Below are 16,777 nucleotides of genomic sequence, written 5' to 3'. Positions count from 1 at the left end.
AATGCTTGCCAAATTGCCTTTATTACTGGTTTGTATTCTTTAATTTCTTGAATGTAAGATCATCTAGAAAGGCAAGATTTTCTTCTGTGTCCATGTAGTCCAGGTATATTAGATTCCCATTATTGCCCATCTGAATATAAATATTGTATGGTATTTAGGGAGATTTTTAATACCTCTCAATATGTTCAAAATTCTTTAGATTTATAGCAGGTTTATTTCCCCCCAAGGAAAGTTTTCAGTTGATGGATTCAACTCTTCTCCACCAAGAAAAGAGGAAGGAGACAATAGCTGATAATGACCTTATGCTTTTATACAAGTTGGATGCTTTCTTGGAAGTCACTTCTATATATCATTTCTACTAACGTTATTCTGTTAAGTTTGTATCCAGTAGCCTAACGGAGAGCCTTACTCTCACAAGTAGCCCCATTGGCATCATATAGTGTGTCCTGGCCTTGCCTGCATGCATAACTCTCTCCACGCAGTGGGTGAGGACCGAGGAGAGAGGGAGGGAGTCACAGCTCAACCCTGAGTGCCAACTTGCCAGCCAGGGAACTAGCTGGGCACAAGGGGAAAGAGAGCAAAGAGCCCTGTAAAAGGCTCGAGTGAAACATTCCCTCCTTCCCCCACATATGAGGGGAGCACAGGAAGCATTATGCCTCAGAGGGGTGTCTCTGAAGCACATTTCCTCTCAAGTGCAATTTATGCCGAGTCTAGCCTATAAGAATCAATCATGTGAGGAATGGTTTGCAGGATCAAACTCTAGAATCACTGCGGGCAGAAGCCCACACTCGGCACATTTTTATTCATACAACCCTACTGATTTCAGTCAGGTTTTCATGTGTGCACTATGTATGAGGGTAGAATGTAGCCCCAAATTTGAGTGGCAATATCTTTGCCAATTTATTTTAAATCCAGAAAAACATGAACATTTCTTGAATACAGGCGAATAGATGTGGATACTGAGTTGAAAGCCCCCTAAACAAACGACTAAGTCATCCGTGTATAATGAAAATGTAGAGTGACTGCCAGCTACATTAATTCCTTCCAGTATATTGCTATTCCTTATTCCCATTGCTAATATGAAAAGGCAAAAATCCTCAGAAGAAAATGAGATGAGGGAACACCATTTGTGTGCGTGTTTACGTAACTAGAGTATTCTATAATAAGGCAATGCAGTCTATTGATTTAGAATCAAAGAGAAATCTCAGTGAGAAAAAGGAGAGAACCTTATCAACCCCCTTCTGATAGAGACGGTAGCTGCAGAAATGTCAGCCAATGATACTACTTTTACCTTCCCTTCTGCCAGGATGTTCTTTATCTACCACGCATTCACATTTGTTGCTGTCCCATATCAAGCCACTGTGACAAAGTTTGTTGGTAAAAGGGCAACTAGAAGGAAAAACAACATGGTCAGTTATTTTAAAAAAGTTTCACAAGAATTAATGTAGCTACTGAAAAAGACTAGTCAGCTAGTTTGCTCAAGACAATTATTTACTGCCAGACCTGTCAACTGTATTATGTGAATTAATGGCAATAGCAGTGCTTAATTTATGCCAGGGCTTGCTAGGGCTGAACCTCGGCACCTCTAGGCCTGGCAGTTCTTAGCCCGGGTGCCTCTGGGCTTGCCATGTTATGAAAGAAAAAAAATTGCTGGAGCCCCGGCACCTCTTTCATTACAAATTAAGCACTGTGTCATATTATCCTAGATAAGAACACTGTGGCAGTCTGCACTGATGTCCCAATTCAATGATGCACAAGTTAGGAATGTGCCTAACTTTAAGAATACGAGTAGGTACATTAACTGCGATGGGATTACCCAAGTGCTTCTAGTTCGGTACTTGCTGAATTGTGGCCTCAATCTGGCTGCCAAATATGTGCGGACTAAACCTTTTTACAGCAGGTTTGGGTTTGGCTCTATAAGTTTGAAGAATACCCAGGATATTTGGAAACTAGTGGGAAAGCAAAAGATGGAAGAAAACCAGTAGCGACTTAATGACTTAAAACAAAAGAGCTTCCTAGTTAATGCAGTATACTCTGTAATATTTTGTAAAGACAGAGAGCCTTACCCATCCTCCTCTGGGTACTGGACAGATCTTCGTATGATGGCATATTGGTGATGCTGAGCAGTTGATAAGCATCTGCAACCTGTGTGGTTGGCAATTTTGACTGGCACTGGCTCTGGCACACTTGTCAAAGGCACTGAAATCTCAAAGAGCTAGAAGAATGAAATATGCTGTTCAGTATCTATTATACACCTATCATTATTTCTTAAAATCTTTTTAATGCCAGCTTCCTACTCACTGCCATTTCCCCACCTCACCCTCCCTCTTTTCTGCTGGTAGCCACCACAGGTCTGACATAAGTTAACCAAAAGGGAAAATTAAACAATGCCCACGGAGCTAGGAACTGGTCAGCATAGTCGACCCAGGGCTAACAAAATGATATATTGTAAATATCATTTACTGAGCAATTAACAGTATGTTTCATGAATGAAGCTGAAAAACAAGTAGATGACTGGAACTTGTTTTCACATACATTAGCAATGTAACCTCAATCACTTATATAGAGACTCATTTATCTTGTCTGTCTCAACTTCCAGCGGATGTTTCACCATGAAGCCTACAGTTTTTCTGTAAAGAAATAAAGAGCTCAGGGGACAATTCTGTTCTCAGTAACACTGATGTAAGTCAAAACTTCATTGATGTTAGTAGAATGATTCTGGATTTACATGGTTGTATCTGGGAACAGAATGTACCCAAAGCTTTTGAAAATAGCTATTTTGAAGGAAGTTAAAGGATTGTTACACTCTGCAGAATTGAATAATCTTTAGTTTTTTAACAAACTTACAAACTACTGCTCCAAGCATAACTACATGAATAAATAAATGATTTCTAGCCTAACCCAGACCTCTGAGATGGTCAGACATCTATGGTATACATACCACAGCTCATAAGAGCACTCTCCTCCTGATGTGAAATGGAACTGATTAACAAACATCTACATAGAAGGTATTGGGCCTGATTCACCATTGCGTTACTCCAGTTTTATTCCAGCACAACTCCACTGAAATCAGAGGAATTACACTGATACACAACTGGAATAACACAGAGGTGGGTCAAGACCACTGGTTTTAGAATGCTTGTTCCAGGAATATTTTAACTTTCTCTCTAAACAATTGTCCATGAATCTTGTACCAGTGCAAAAACTTTTCATAAATAGAATTTAATGTATCTCTATAAAGGCATAAAGTTTTAACAACTGTAAATTAACAGTGCTGCTTGCAAAATTCAGGTTATTTGCTGCCTGTTGCTACTTAGCAGTATCTGCCTATTGATTTAAGCCTATATTTTCAGAAGCAATTTCTGATTTTGGGCAATGAAAACCTAAGGCATTTGTAACGAAGGCACCTCATTTTCAAAGAGCAACTGCACAGCACTTGGGAAAATCAAGCTCCTTTAAGGCATGTGAAGCAGGACACCCAAACGATGAGACACCTAAAATCACTAGTCAGTTTTCTTTTGTCACTGGCCACAATTTTCAAAATTTAGAACTTATCTCTGAGGCACTACACATCAGAATTTCCTACTGAATCCATTAGGTCAGTGGTGTTGGGAGTCTCCATGAGCCACTAGCATCAGGAAATCCCAGGTCTCAACTATAGAATAAAGAAGAATTAAACTCATTAACACAACACGAGATCATAGTCCATTCACGTGACCTCATTCTCCACTGCTGTGCACCAGGTTTCATCATGTATACTTGTGTAAAGTGATTATAAAATGGCACTAAATCATCATTCGCCAGGCCTTATTCACTCTGTATCAATACAAATGTATGCTTATCATTATGACTGTAGAGAATAGCTGTATCCTCAGGTATCGCCATAACTGGCTTTCAGAGGCCCAGCATCCTCTTCCCTCACTTTGTTTCAGAGCCAATGACAGGCTAGAAGGAAGACAAATTGTTTCAATTACCGTTTTTGAAACATAAGTTGTGCTTGTGTTCATACAGCCCAGGCTCTCCTCATTGCAGCAACCTCCACACCGGAACACATTCACACAGGGAGGCTTAAAGAACTTGTTGGTGGTTGTGCCTAGCTCTTTGGCAACTTCCACGCAGGTCTCCCTTGGCACACACTGAGTTTTTTGCCATTCCTCATCTATGACTGTAGAAAGCACAATCATTATGAACAGTATTGAAAAAATAATAATAACTGCATTCAATTAAAAAGATACAAGAAGCAGGTCTGGGATGGAATCCTGGCCCTGTTGAAGTTAATGGCAAAACTCCCATTGACTTCGATAGGGACAGGATCTCATCAATAGGCAAAGACATTAAAAAATTACCAGTGAATTTGAGTGCCTCCATTTTTGGATACCCAGCATGCGTCACTTTAAAGGAACCTGATTTTCAGAGGGAGGTGCTCAGCGCTTTCTTAAAATCAGGCTCCATCAAGATCTCTCAAATTGGACACCCAAAATCACCAGTCACTTTTGAACATCTTGGCCCTAGGATCCATTTATTTACCATTGTTCAATAAGGACTTTGGGGCATGGATTCTGATTTTCATTATAGCAGTGTAAACCTGGAGTAACTGCACTAGAGTCGATAGAATTACTCCATTTGATACCAGTGTATCGAAATCAGAATCTGACTTTGAGCTTCCTGTTAAAGTAGAAAATTAATTTAATTGTGTGCACATCATCATTCAATATGTCACTTGCATAACAGAAATACTCTTCAAGCACATATATTCTCCCACTATTAATCACTTTGAAAAACTGAGGTGTTGTTGTAGGGAGACTAGGTCAGAGAAGTGCATTTTACATTTTGTTCTGCAAGCACTGAGGTTTGCAGTCATTCTGATCTCTTCCATGCGTGAGTTACATATTCATGGAGCTCAGGGAAGATGAAGATGAAGACCAAAACCTGGAATTTGCCCTGGTAGTTCACGGGGAACCAGTAAAGAGAGACAAGCAATGGGGTGATGAGCAATGGGGATCTATGTCTTTGGCCTAGTCTTCACACAATACCACAACATTAAAACAAAACACACCATAGACAGAAATCAGTCCCTGATGACTGGGAGAGGGGAAGAGAAATATAAGTTTATGTGAATGATTTTAGTAGGTGCTCAGTCAGATTCTGTGGTGATTCAGGGCATATTAGAACGTTAATAGAGTGGGACTTGGAATAATTCTGCCTTAGAAGATGGGGAAGAAGACCTAACAGGATTTTTCTACCACAAATTTCAATTATTGGAATTTAAATGATTTTCTCACCTGGATCTGGTGAGGATATTTGGCAGTTCTGTATCTGGAGTTAGATGTTTAAAGGGAAAGGGAAAAGAAAGCTAACAACTCCTTCAGATGGCACAAGTAAAGGTCATCTGTAGACTATTGCTTCATCTGTTTATACTTGCTACTCTTTTGAGATGGTGACTGTTTTTCTAACCTTATTAGCTGAGCAGTTATATTACTTTTAGGTGTTGATAAGTGGTCAGGAAATGATATTTTTTCATTAATGTATTCTGCTTTTTTTGGTCTCCTTCCTCTGAAACATCAGAGATTGCTACAAATGGAGATTGGACACAGGATGGGGTGGATTTGTGCTCAGAGTTCTCTCTCTCTGGTGTTTGGCTGATGAGTCTTGCTCACATGCTCAGAGTTGGACTCACTGTCATACTCAGGGTCAGGAAGGAATTTTCCACCAGGTCAGATTGGCAGAGATCATGTGTGGGGGTGGGTGGGTTCACCGCCTTCTGCAGCATACGGTGTTCGTTGCTTGCTTGGTTCATGTAGGCATATCTCACTAAATCAATTCCCTGCCATTGCAGAGGTCTCAGGTTTTGGTGCAATTTGGTCCCTCCTGCCCTCTGCCTGTGGCACACAATAGTTAAGTTTATTGAGGGTTGTACTACTTTGGTCTAATTCTAGTTGTTGGGATTAGTATGTGGGTGCTGGGTGGCGGTTGGTGGCCTGCGATATACAGAAGGTCAGACTGGATGATTTGATGGCCTCTTCTGGCCTTAAATTCTGACTCTGTGACTCTAAATCCCATTCAATTACTTGCAAGCTAATTTAGTGTGGGCATTTTTGTCTGTATCTTTGGGCTCCAGCTCAGAGATGCAAATTAAGGTCTGGCTAACACAGCCAAGTCTTAGTTTAGCTAAAATGAATAAGCAAAAGATCTGGAAGTGTCAGCAAAGATGTGAAAGAGGGACTGCAAATATCCTAGAAGTCATATGGGAATAGGATCACTGTTTTCTGGCTTCCACACAGGGAAGTTAATATTCTGGCTGTAGTCACATCATATCAAGTTCAAGACTGTACAATAAAAGGAACAGATCTTTTACACCTTGTTACTTCACAGCTTGTGTAATAAAGGTCTGTCATACAATATCTATTCACGTCATCAAGGAACAATCACTATCTCTTTGTTTTAGTTTAATGAATTTAGATTAGATCTTGATTCTCTCATTTGAAGGGAGTCGTATTTTAATTCATTCTAAGTGAGGGTCTAGATTATGACTACTTACATCTCATTCGGGTATTAAGTCTATTGTTTTAGCACCTACTTCCTCTCTCCAGAGAGATTTTCTCAGACTCTTAAAGAAGATCAAGGCAGTACCTCCTTGCTAGGTAGCTCCTCCATACAGAGTGGTGGCAACCTCTCTGCTGATGAGGTGCCTTATATCAGAACACAGCTCATAAAAGTAGGAATTCCAGTGCTTTCTGTAAGGCTCATTTGTCTCTGCCTGCAGGCAAATTCCAGGATTTAGCATTTTGCTGTTGGCAGTCCCTTCAGCCAGCCTTTCCACACCATTCCTGCATGTTTACTGCTCCTCTTGTTTTGTTGACTGGCAAATCCATATTTCATTTATCTTTTCTTTGGCTTGTGTACAGAGAGCACTAAACCAGCTCTGACCATAAACCAGGGAGACGTATGCAGGCTGTTGCCTAACACGTTCCTTCATATGATGTCTCTTTCCTCGTTCACCATTTCCCCTCTGAAGCTGGTCTATTCTAAGAATGCCTGTTTATTTAACTCCTAGTCACACACGCGCTTGGTAATCCTGAAAATCATAGATTTTTAGGGTTGGAAGGGACCTCAGGAGGCCACCTAGTCCAACCCCCTGCTCAAAGCAGGCCCAATCCCCAACTAAATCCCCCAATCCCTAAATGGCCCCCTCAAGGATTGAACTCACGACCCTAGGTTTAGCAGGCCAATGCTCAAACCACTGATGAAGTTGATGACTCATGCACAACCGCACACTTACCTCTCAGTGTCTCAATGTCATAGAAAGCAGCAGCAAATCTGGTGGAGCGATGGGACGCAGATCGGGAATCTAAATGGGAGAGGCTTTTGAGTTTTAGTCTGCATTTCCACAGCTTCCAGTCCTCAGCGTGAGTGATTCGAAGCAGCTCTTCCAGACTGGCTGCGTTCCTTATCAGCTGTTCTGACCGTTCCAATGCTGACAGAGATGCCCTCTATGATGAAAGAGGAACATCGGAAGGGCAGTGCACTTGCAATATGTACAGAATGCAGTATACAAGAACCACACTTTAAAAAAAACAGCACTATACTTACAGTGAGACAGCTCCAGGAGACATTGTGCTTGCCTGTGTCACAACGCCCGCTGGAGCTCCTGCTGGAATGATATAACTCTTTCCCACCCCCAAGGCAGACCTGTACCTATAAGGCCCAATCCAGCTTGTTGCCTGATGTCAGTATTAATAAAATACACCCATTTGTGAGAGGGTGTCATGTTCCAGGACTCTACATAGAAATGCAGAGGTTTTCTGCTGCTCAGTCTGATGTAAAGATTAGTGCCCTGACTACAGCATTATTTCTGCTGACCCTGTAGAACAGATGACTCCAGGTAGCTCTAACCAATGTGAAGATAAAGGGTTTTGCATGTCTCTGAAGAACTGTGGAACCAGGGGTAAGGCCATAGCCAGGGAGAAAGGGGAGGCAGGCTCTGCAGGAAGACATCCTAGGAACAAGCCAAACTCAGAAGAAAGCTTTGATTGAGGTTCATGGTTTGTTAAAGGCTAACCGCAGGAAGAGAGATGAATTTTGGACATTAACCCAGGGTGTGCACAGTGCTGAGAGCCAGGTGGAGAGTCTGCCTGTTCACAAGAATCTTACCTGTTTTCTGGTATTAATTATTGGCCAAATCCTGCAGACCTTACTCAAGCAAAACTATTGTAGTCACTGAGAGTATTGTTCACAAGTCAATTTACAGCTGTGGCTTCAGCATATTAATTGTGAGCATTCCTTACTGAGTATGTATGCACATGTGTATTGTGCTGTGATGGGGCTCATGGTAATATTTTTTTGCACATGATGAAGTGCTGCCCTCCCTGGGATCTTATCTCATCAATTTTCATAAACAAAACTTCAATTCTTATAAGTAAAAGAACATTGAGGAAACCCCAATATATGAAATTGGTGATTGAGGAGGTAATAGTCCAAGATCTGTACTGATATTAAGCCAGTGCTCCATATACAGTCAGGGGGACACCATGCTGCATGAGGAGCAGTCTTCTGGACAAGATGTAAAACCAACAGCCTGACTACATATGTTGTTAATTATCAAAACATCCGAGGCATTTTTATTTTTATTTATTTATTTTCAAGAGTATAGATGTTAGCTCGGATGTTCTGGCCAACTTTGTTTTTGGGTAATTACTTTCCACCTACCTAAAATTTCCTGGTTAGGTCACTTGAAATAAGTTATTCACTCCTATCCTAAACCTATATGTAGCGTTACTCTGTACTCTGGCCTGTGGTCATGTTTCACCTTACAGGCTGCTGTGTTTCACTGGTGAGTAAAGTGATTTCTGCTGTAGTTTACATTTAGTGAAGCTTGAAAAGTGCTTTAACCTTTCTGGAAATCCAGCCCAAAAGTGTAATATAAATGTGAATCATTACCACAAATACTGAACTGCAATGCCATTCTAGTTCTGCTGATCTAGGAAAGCTGAAAGAAAAGCTGAGAAAATAATTTGTAATAAATAATTAATTGTAAGAATTTTGCCTATTTTTTTCCATTTGCAAATTGTCTGCTCAATCCCACAGACACTAAGAGTGTAGGACCAATAATGAAGCAGTTAACGAGTAAGTAGCTCAAGTGCAGTAGAACGGAATAGAATGGCAAACACCCTCAAACAGTACCATGATGTCCTTTATTAGTGCAATAAGACATTCCAGCCCAATCAACAGTGTCTGGGACTTTTAAACCAGATTTAAATTAAAGGGAACTTGTAAAATGAGACTATGATATTATGCAAATTCAAAGAGATAGCTCTGTACTGTACATGAAGGCCAGTGGTTTGAGGAGGAATTTTTTGTTTGTTCTTTGGGGGAGGGGAGGGTGTTTAAGAGTTTACTAAGGGATTTCCTAAAAATTACTATTCAGGCAAAAAAGTCTGACAACACTAAGAACACAATAAAGAGAAAAGCATGAACACATCTGCATGATCACTGTGAATCTATGCCCCGTCTAGGCTAGAAAGCCATACCACTTTGATTATACCTGTATAACTCTCTTCACTATTCCAAGCCCCTCAGTTTTATAGTGCAGCTGAGCCAGCTGTGTACCTGCACAAGGAACAGTTCCAGGTCTTTTCATATATTAGCTTCTTTTGGGGGTGGGAAAGATTTTATAGTTATTTTCTTCTCCCCAGTAATCCCCATCCTAATCTATGGCACCCTGGAGCACTTTACTGCTAAATCAACAGCTGCTGAGATAAACCATTGGACCCCTTAGGAGCACTGCTTAGCCTGCTCAAAGTTTGTACCTGATCAATGGTATGGAGAGAGGGAATTATGCGGGGGGCGGGGCAGGGTGATGTGAAGCCTTTGCCCTCTAGCATCTTGTATTCCATAACCATTTCCACTTCGCTTACTGACAGAGATCGCCCATCATCCTCAAAGGCCCCACCTCATGCACAAATGTCCCTCCAGTTGAAAAGACTCCCTCCAGACTAGGGCCCTGATTCCGCAAAGCACTTAAGCACGTGCGTATCTTTCAGCACATGCTTAAGTCCATCCCTATTCAGAAAAGCACTTAAGCCTGTGTTTAGCTTTAAGGGAGTTAAGGATATGTTTCGACTTCACTGGGACTGCTCACACCTTAAGCTAGTGCTTAAGTACTTTGCCAGATCACTTTGCCGGATCACAGACAAAGTGTTCAGGACCTTGAAGGCCATCATACCTCAAACCATAGGGTAGATTGAACTTGCCTTCTTAAGGCTGTCACAAGAAGGGATAAGGCTGTGTAGCATTGAGAGGAAGACTTCAGGTAATGTTTAACTAGCCATTTCACAGTCCTACCAAAAATGCAGCAGCCTAGATTCTTTGGAGGTTGGGGAGGTTTTCTGAGTTGGGTCCCCCACTCTGAGTCAAGGGGAACAGGAGCCAGAAAAGTTCAGTTCAGAGAGTGTAATGTGGAAATCTTAGTTCTATTGGCAGGGATATTGTAATAGACTGTGTTTCTCCTATTTCCAGTCAGATCACATTGTGTATACATAGTTTTTCATAATTTAAGAGCATTCAAAAATAAAAACTTTTTAAAAGAGTGTGAAAATGCAGCAAACCTGTTAATTATCCATAGCCTGTGAACTCTGAGACTCAAGGGATTCTATAGGATTATGCACTGTTTCTTGTGGCAGAGCGGCAATGAATATTGTTTGATACCAAAATCATCCTAGAACACATCTCATCAAAGAAATTGTTCTAAAAATGACCCTGTACAGTGAAAACATGAAAACGCTAAAGCACCATATGGTTGCCTGGTACTGTAAAACATGCAGAAAAGGACATGATCGTGCCTGCTTATTGCTACAAATCTACAGCAGACAACACATATTACACACACACACACACACACACAGAGGCCGGAAAGCCTTATCTTAAAACAGTGCAGCTGTGCCGGTTTTAGACATGACAAATCATGGAAAGGCTTCCCAGAAGATGTGTGCATTAGCATTTCCCAAGCCCACCTCCTGCTTGTTGTTCAAATGTCTTTTCCTCCCTCCACCACAGCCTCCCTTTGGGGACAAAGGTTTAAAGTTGATTGAAACAGAAGGGCAGCGAGCATCGCACAGCCAAGGAAGAGGGGGAGCGGTTTGAGGAGTGCTGCTTATCTAGGGCCTGATCCTGCACCATTAAAGTCAATGGGAGCTTTGCGATTGACTTCGGTGAGCATAGGATCAAGTCCCAAAAGCACGGAAAAGGAAGGGAGCTCCCCTCTGCTTCAGCAGATGACGGGAGCTGCCTTTTCTCGGCTATCTCTGACTTCAAGCAATGTGTAGAGGGCACCTCCCACTCACCTCTCACTGCCCTGATCCCATCCCTTCTGCACTCTTTCCACGTTCCAGACATGGCTTCTTCCGCTGGTCTGTGCCAGACAGCCCATCTCTACCTTCTTTCACTTCAATTCGGTCTGCAACCACCTCCTGTCTTCCCACTCCATCTCACACTGTTCTGCTCCTCACTGTGCTTTCTAGTTCGATGTCAGAGACTCTTTCTGCCAAGACTCTACCTTTGGAAATAAATCTGGTGAGGTCTGATCAGACTTACTTGTGGTCAGGTAGTTCAGTCTCAGGAGGGTTGGTCATGCTGGAGGATTTTGGTGCTGAAGGATCTCTCACTCACTGTCTTCCCCTTTCCTTAAGCTCATCCAGGAGGATGTGGAAATATCTGTCATTTCCACTGTTGTTATTATTTGTATTGTGACAGTACCTAGTCATGACTGGGATCCCATTGTGCGAGGCACTGTACACACAGCTAATAAAACCACTATCTGTGCCTCAAAAAGCTTACCATCTACAATGCTTTGGGAGAGTCATGAGAAACTAGTCACGATAGACTCATACACATGACCCTAAAGTGAACAAAATCACGTTTCAAGCTATTTCATGGTGAATCTGACAAGCTTTACAATGTTCAAATACCGAAAAGCACACACTACAAATGACAAAACACAAATGCTATGGCCTGCAGTAAGGGGTTCTACAGGAAGACACAAATAACAAATATCAAACCAAAGTCTTATGTTTACATAACTGATCCCAGGCTCTTTGGTTTAAAACCATTTGTAATATTATTTTTGAACTGTAAGAATGGATTCCATAACAGAAGGTAATAATCATATTTGTGCTAGTGTCAAGTTGTACGTTTTTCCATAACACTGAACTCTCAGATTTTCCAAAGCTATCCTTCAACAATAAGAGGAAAATCTGTTTTTCTGCACTGAGCTATGAACAATCTCACGACATCAAGAAACAATTCCTCAGGTCAACTTTGGGATGTTTAGATACTTATAACTTTTGTATTTCCAGAAGAAGCCATAAAGAGCTAACATCTATCTTCTCTCTAATAATTTGAGACGTGTGCAGAACCCTAAAACCCCCTAAAATAGGTAACACCGGAATGGAAAAGAAGATGGTGCGAGCAAAGGCCTTTCCAACTTGATTTACAAAGGCAAGGCCAGGTACTCAGCGAGTAAAAATTAGGCATAGCTCCACTGAATTCAATAAAGTGCTGATATACATCAGATGAGGATCTGGCCCACAGACCATACAGTATATCTATAAAGTGCAAACTCAGCCCTGTCCTGAGATTGGGCTTTACTAACAAAACAATCCACAGTCAGATGACACAAATATCAGTAACACCTTCTCCCTAGCTCCTAGGTTTCCTTCCCAAGGATTGCTCAGCCCACACTCTACATCTTAACTCATCTGTACCAGTAAGTCAGCAGGACCCACCTAACACTTTCCCAGGAGGATCAACATCTGCTAAGAGAGTGGGGATGCTTAAGACTAATAAACTGCTGGCCTGTTATAGATGGATTTTGCACTTTTGATTTGTTTGGACTTTGGACCATTCAGCATCTCATGCAGGAATTTTACACAACTGGAAAAAGATGAGTGCAAAGTAATAAGAAAAGAAAGACATACTCAGGTCTTAAATTCATGTGAGGAACTGTAAAAGAAACAAGCATATCTGCAAATCAAAAGCCACTTTCTTCAAGGACTGCAACAATTAGCTTCTTCACTTAGGGAAATATATCCATTGTGAAGCCTAGCCAGTGCAGAATGAGAGACAGAAAGCTTGACTAAAAACCAAGGTTGCATTTTCGTTAATTTGATGATGGTCCCACTTATACCTTTCACTCTATATCAGTGTTTCTCAAACTGGGGTCGCCGCTTGTAAAGGGAAAGCCCCAGGTTTGTTTACCTGCCCCATCCGCAGGTCCGGCCGATAGCGGCTCCCACTGGCCGCGGATCACTGCTCCAGGCCAATGGGAGCTACTGGAAGCGGCGCAGGCTGAGGGACTTACTGGCTGCCATTACAACCCAAGAAAGGCCTCATGAAAACCTTATTTAACTGATAAAATCATCTCCCCCAAAGTCCTACCCACACCACCTTCACACCTAAGCAAACGTTCCAGTGCTTTCCAGACTCACAGACATGGATGCTGTTGTAATGAGCACTACACAAATAGCAATGGAAAGCTTAGCTATGACTCCTATGTCTCAGGCCAGGGAAAGGGAGACCTCAATAATATTGCCTTGTTTAATGGAGCACTGATACAGCTTCTCAGTGGCTAAGCTATAGAGATGCCAACTGCTGTATCTTGACAAGGAGAGAGTCTGCATAACACAGAGTGGAGATCTTGTTAATACCATGTTACAAACATTTTAAAATAAGTTTGAAATAAATCTCTTTTTTTAACATTAATCCATTTATCCTGGGAGAGTGCTACTCACAATGTAGCATGAGCGTCTGGACAATTTCAGCTTACAGCTGTCATTTGAAAATGTAAAAGGGACAAAAAATCTGGATGTGAATTTCTTCGTCCTGGTAAGTAAGTAGGAGTACTGTTACATTCATGAGAGGTCATGAGGAAGGTGGTGAGATGAAATAATCATAATCTTTTTATCTAGAGTTATCTGTTGTATAGCTTCCAGTGCTGCCTGGATGCTGTCCAACTATGGTTGATCCAGCCTTTAAAATAATTTGTGTATTAATCACCACAGCACTGAAATGGCCAGTTACTTTGGTGTCGCATGTCTTTGTGTGGTGTATCTGAAAATAACCTAGTTTCTATTCATATTTATTCCTGCATGTATATGCACGGAAAATGCATTAGTCAATAGCCATTATGGGCCCAGTTTGCAGAGACATGGAACACCCATAGGTCTCATCAACCTCCACTGGAATTATGGATACTTGGTACCCCTGGTTACTAGAGCCTATGAGATGATGTGGCCACACACCTCCTGTGCTACTTCTGTGTCGAGCTGTGCAAAGAATCAATTTTTCAGTTCAGTGGCTAACCTGAAACATTTTAAAAAAATTGAATTTGTTTCGGGTTGAGCCAGAGTGAAATTTGTTTGGTGAAACAAAATGTCCCCAAAGTGTTTGTTTTCCATTAACTGAAATATTTTCTTTTGATTTTGAGGTTTTTAAAATGTTTTTACATTTAAAAAATTAAATTGTGGGAGATTCCAAAATGAAACATTTTTCTGGAATTAAACATCAAAATGGTTCCTTCCAGAATGAAACAAACCATTTCATCATTTCTGATTTTTTTTTATACCCAGCTAAAACAATTTGCCAAAACTGACCCAAATCTGCAAATTGTTTAGGATGACGCAATCTGAAAATTTTCAGCAAAAAAATATTTTGCACAAAAAGTTTTGCCCAGTTCCACTTGTAGAATTACTTGGGTGTTACTTGGCTAATAGCAAACCTCCTTCCCTCCCAGCCTACCCCATCACCAGCTTATGTCAAGCCACCAAAAAGACCCATATATTATGTGGAGACTCCTCTGTTTTGCCATCCACTCTTGGGTTTAAGCCGTGGTGGCAGGCTTGTGTGGGCTCTGCAGCGGCATGAACGCCACTCGAGGAATTCCAATATCATCATCATTACTATTATTATTATTGCACAGTCTAGGAGTCCTAGTCATGGATCAGGACCTCATTGTGCTAGGTGCTGTACAAACACAGAACAAGACAGCCTCTATCCCAAAGAGCTTACAATCTAAGTAAAAGACAAGAGACAATGGATAGATACAGACAGGCAGCTGGGGAAGTACAAGGAAACGAGACAATATTGTTCAGCATGATGGGCAGTAGTCTGGGAAACCAGCAGCTGAATCATCCGGTGTTTTGGTAGACTTATTGTGAAACAGTGACTTTCACATTTGCAGTGCTCTATACACCTCTACCTCGATATAACGCTGTCCTCGGGAGCCAAAAAATCTTACCGCATTATAAGTGAAACCGCGTTATATCGAACTTACTTTGATCCACTGGAGTGCACAGCCCCGCCCGCCCCGGAGCGCTGCTTTACCGTGTTATATCCAAATACATGTTATATTGGGTCGCCTTATATCGGGGTAGAGGTGTACTAAAATTATGAGAGAAAACCTTGAGCAGCTTGAAAACATCAGACTTGCAAGAGTAAATCAAAGCCTCATTAACAACCAACTGCGGTACCCAATAAAATCCTGTATCAAGAGTCCAGCTTTACCATATGTCTAACAAACTAGGATCTGGCTTGCAGTAATTATGACATCACCAGCAATGGTATGTCATTTCTGAGTAGCATTATGGAAATTCTCTATTTCTCGACATTCCATCTGAACAATATTTCTGAATTTATATCAGCTATGAAATCATGACACATGAATTCCCATCTGTAACACTATTCACTGTGAAGTACTTGCTTATAAGTATGTTATAAATTATAAATTAGCAAAGTACTTGATTTGCACATTGCACATGATAATCATTAGCTACAGTAATGTGCAAAACAAGCATTTTGCTAATTATCAACGTGATCCTAAACAAGTAATTACATTTTTTTGGCTTCCTAGTAATAGAGTTCCAATTTTAACATTGCTGTCTTGTATGAAATGGGCTGATCCTGAACTTGATGGCCTCTTGCTTTGTTATAGGAAGCCGGCTTAATACTCAGACAGTAAAGTTCCATGACCTCATTCTAGCTTTAAGTGGTCATTATTTGGCTGTTGAATATTGCGCACCTGTATGGCGGACAGCTCACTTACCAAATCTCTGGACATGCAACTTCATGCCATGATGGATTAAAATGAACAGTCGTTCAATAGTTTCCCAGTGTGGCACGTGTGCTCCTACCCAAAATCGGAAGAGGCACACACATAGCTCATGAGTACAGGCAAGCCACGGCCAACTTGAACTTATCAATTCAGGACTACCTCCAGAACCTTTCAAAGACACACCTGAAATCTTGCAAGGTTTTTGGGGATTGGGCTACAGTTCTTAAAGCATCCTCCTTCCATCCTGAGGCACACTGGAAAGAGTTCTGGGATAATGCTAATGGCCCAAACTAACATCTGATTGCCAACCCCACTAAAAAACTCTTAGGCTTCAACCTACCCTGGAAACAATGGTCTGCATTGAACCATTTCAGAACTTTGCACAGCAGACGCTGTCATCTCTTACAGCTCTGCAAGATAAGAGACAATGCACAATGTGACAGTGCATGCCAGTCGCAAACTACGGATCACATTGGAAATCAGTGCCTGCTTTGATTGTTTGCTGGTGGCATGTCAGACTTATGCCAAACCACTTCTGAAGCTACTCACTGGTTCACTAATCTGGACTTAAGTAATTTGAACATTGCTACTCACCTCTCTTGCCTTAGGATAGGAAATTTGCCTCTAACACTTTAGAAAAAAAGTGTAAGCTATCCTATTGTATTGGGATTTCCG

General features: G+C 41.3%; 1 protein-coding gene across 1 annotated transcript in view; it reads right to left on the bottom strand.

Moving 5' to 3' along the window:
• The window catches only part of VEGFD (vascular endothelial growth factor D), a 33,390-nt gene that overhangs the window by 3,831 nt on the left and 12,782 nt on the right, over nt 1-16,777 (bottom strand). The window contains exons 2-5 of the mRNA XM_045007629.1: nt 7,280-7,490; nt 3,975-4,165; nt 2,067-2,215; nt 1,292-1,389 (exon numbers count right to left, since the gene is read on the bottom strand). Coding sequence (XP_044863564.1) covers nt 1,292-1,389; nt 2,067-2,215; nt 3,975-4,165; nt 7,280-7,490 — 649 coding nt within the window. The remainder of the gene's footprint in view (nt 1-1,291; nt 1,390-2,066; nt 2,216-3,974; nt 4,166-7,279; nt 7,491-16,777) is intronic.

Source organism: Mauremys mutica, chromosome 1 (genome assembly GCF_020497125.1).
Source record: "Mauremys mutica isolate MM-2020 ecotype Southern chromosome 1, ASM2049712v1, whole genome shotgun sequence".
NCBI classification, from domain to species: Eukaryota; Metazoa; Chordata; order Testudines; family Geoemydidae; genus Mauremys; species Mauremys mutica.
Note: the sequence above shows the minus strand (reverse complement) of the source record. Positions and strands in the feature narration are given on the sequence as shown.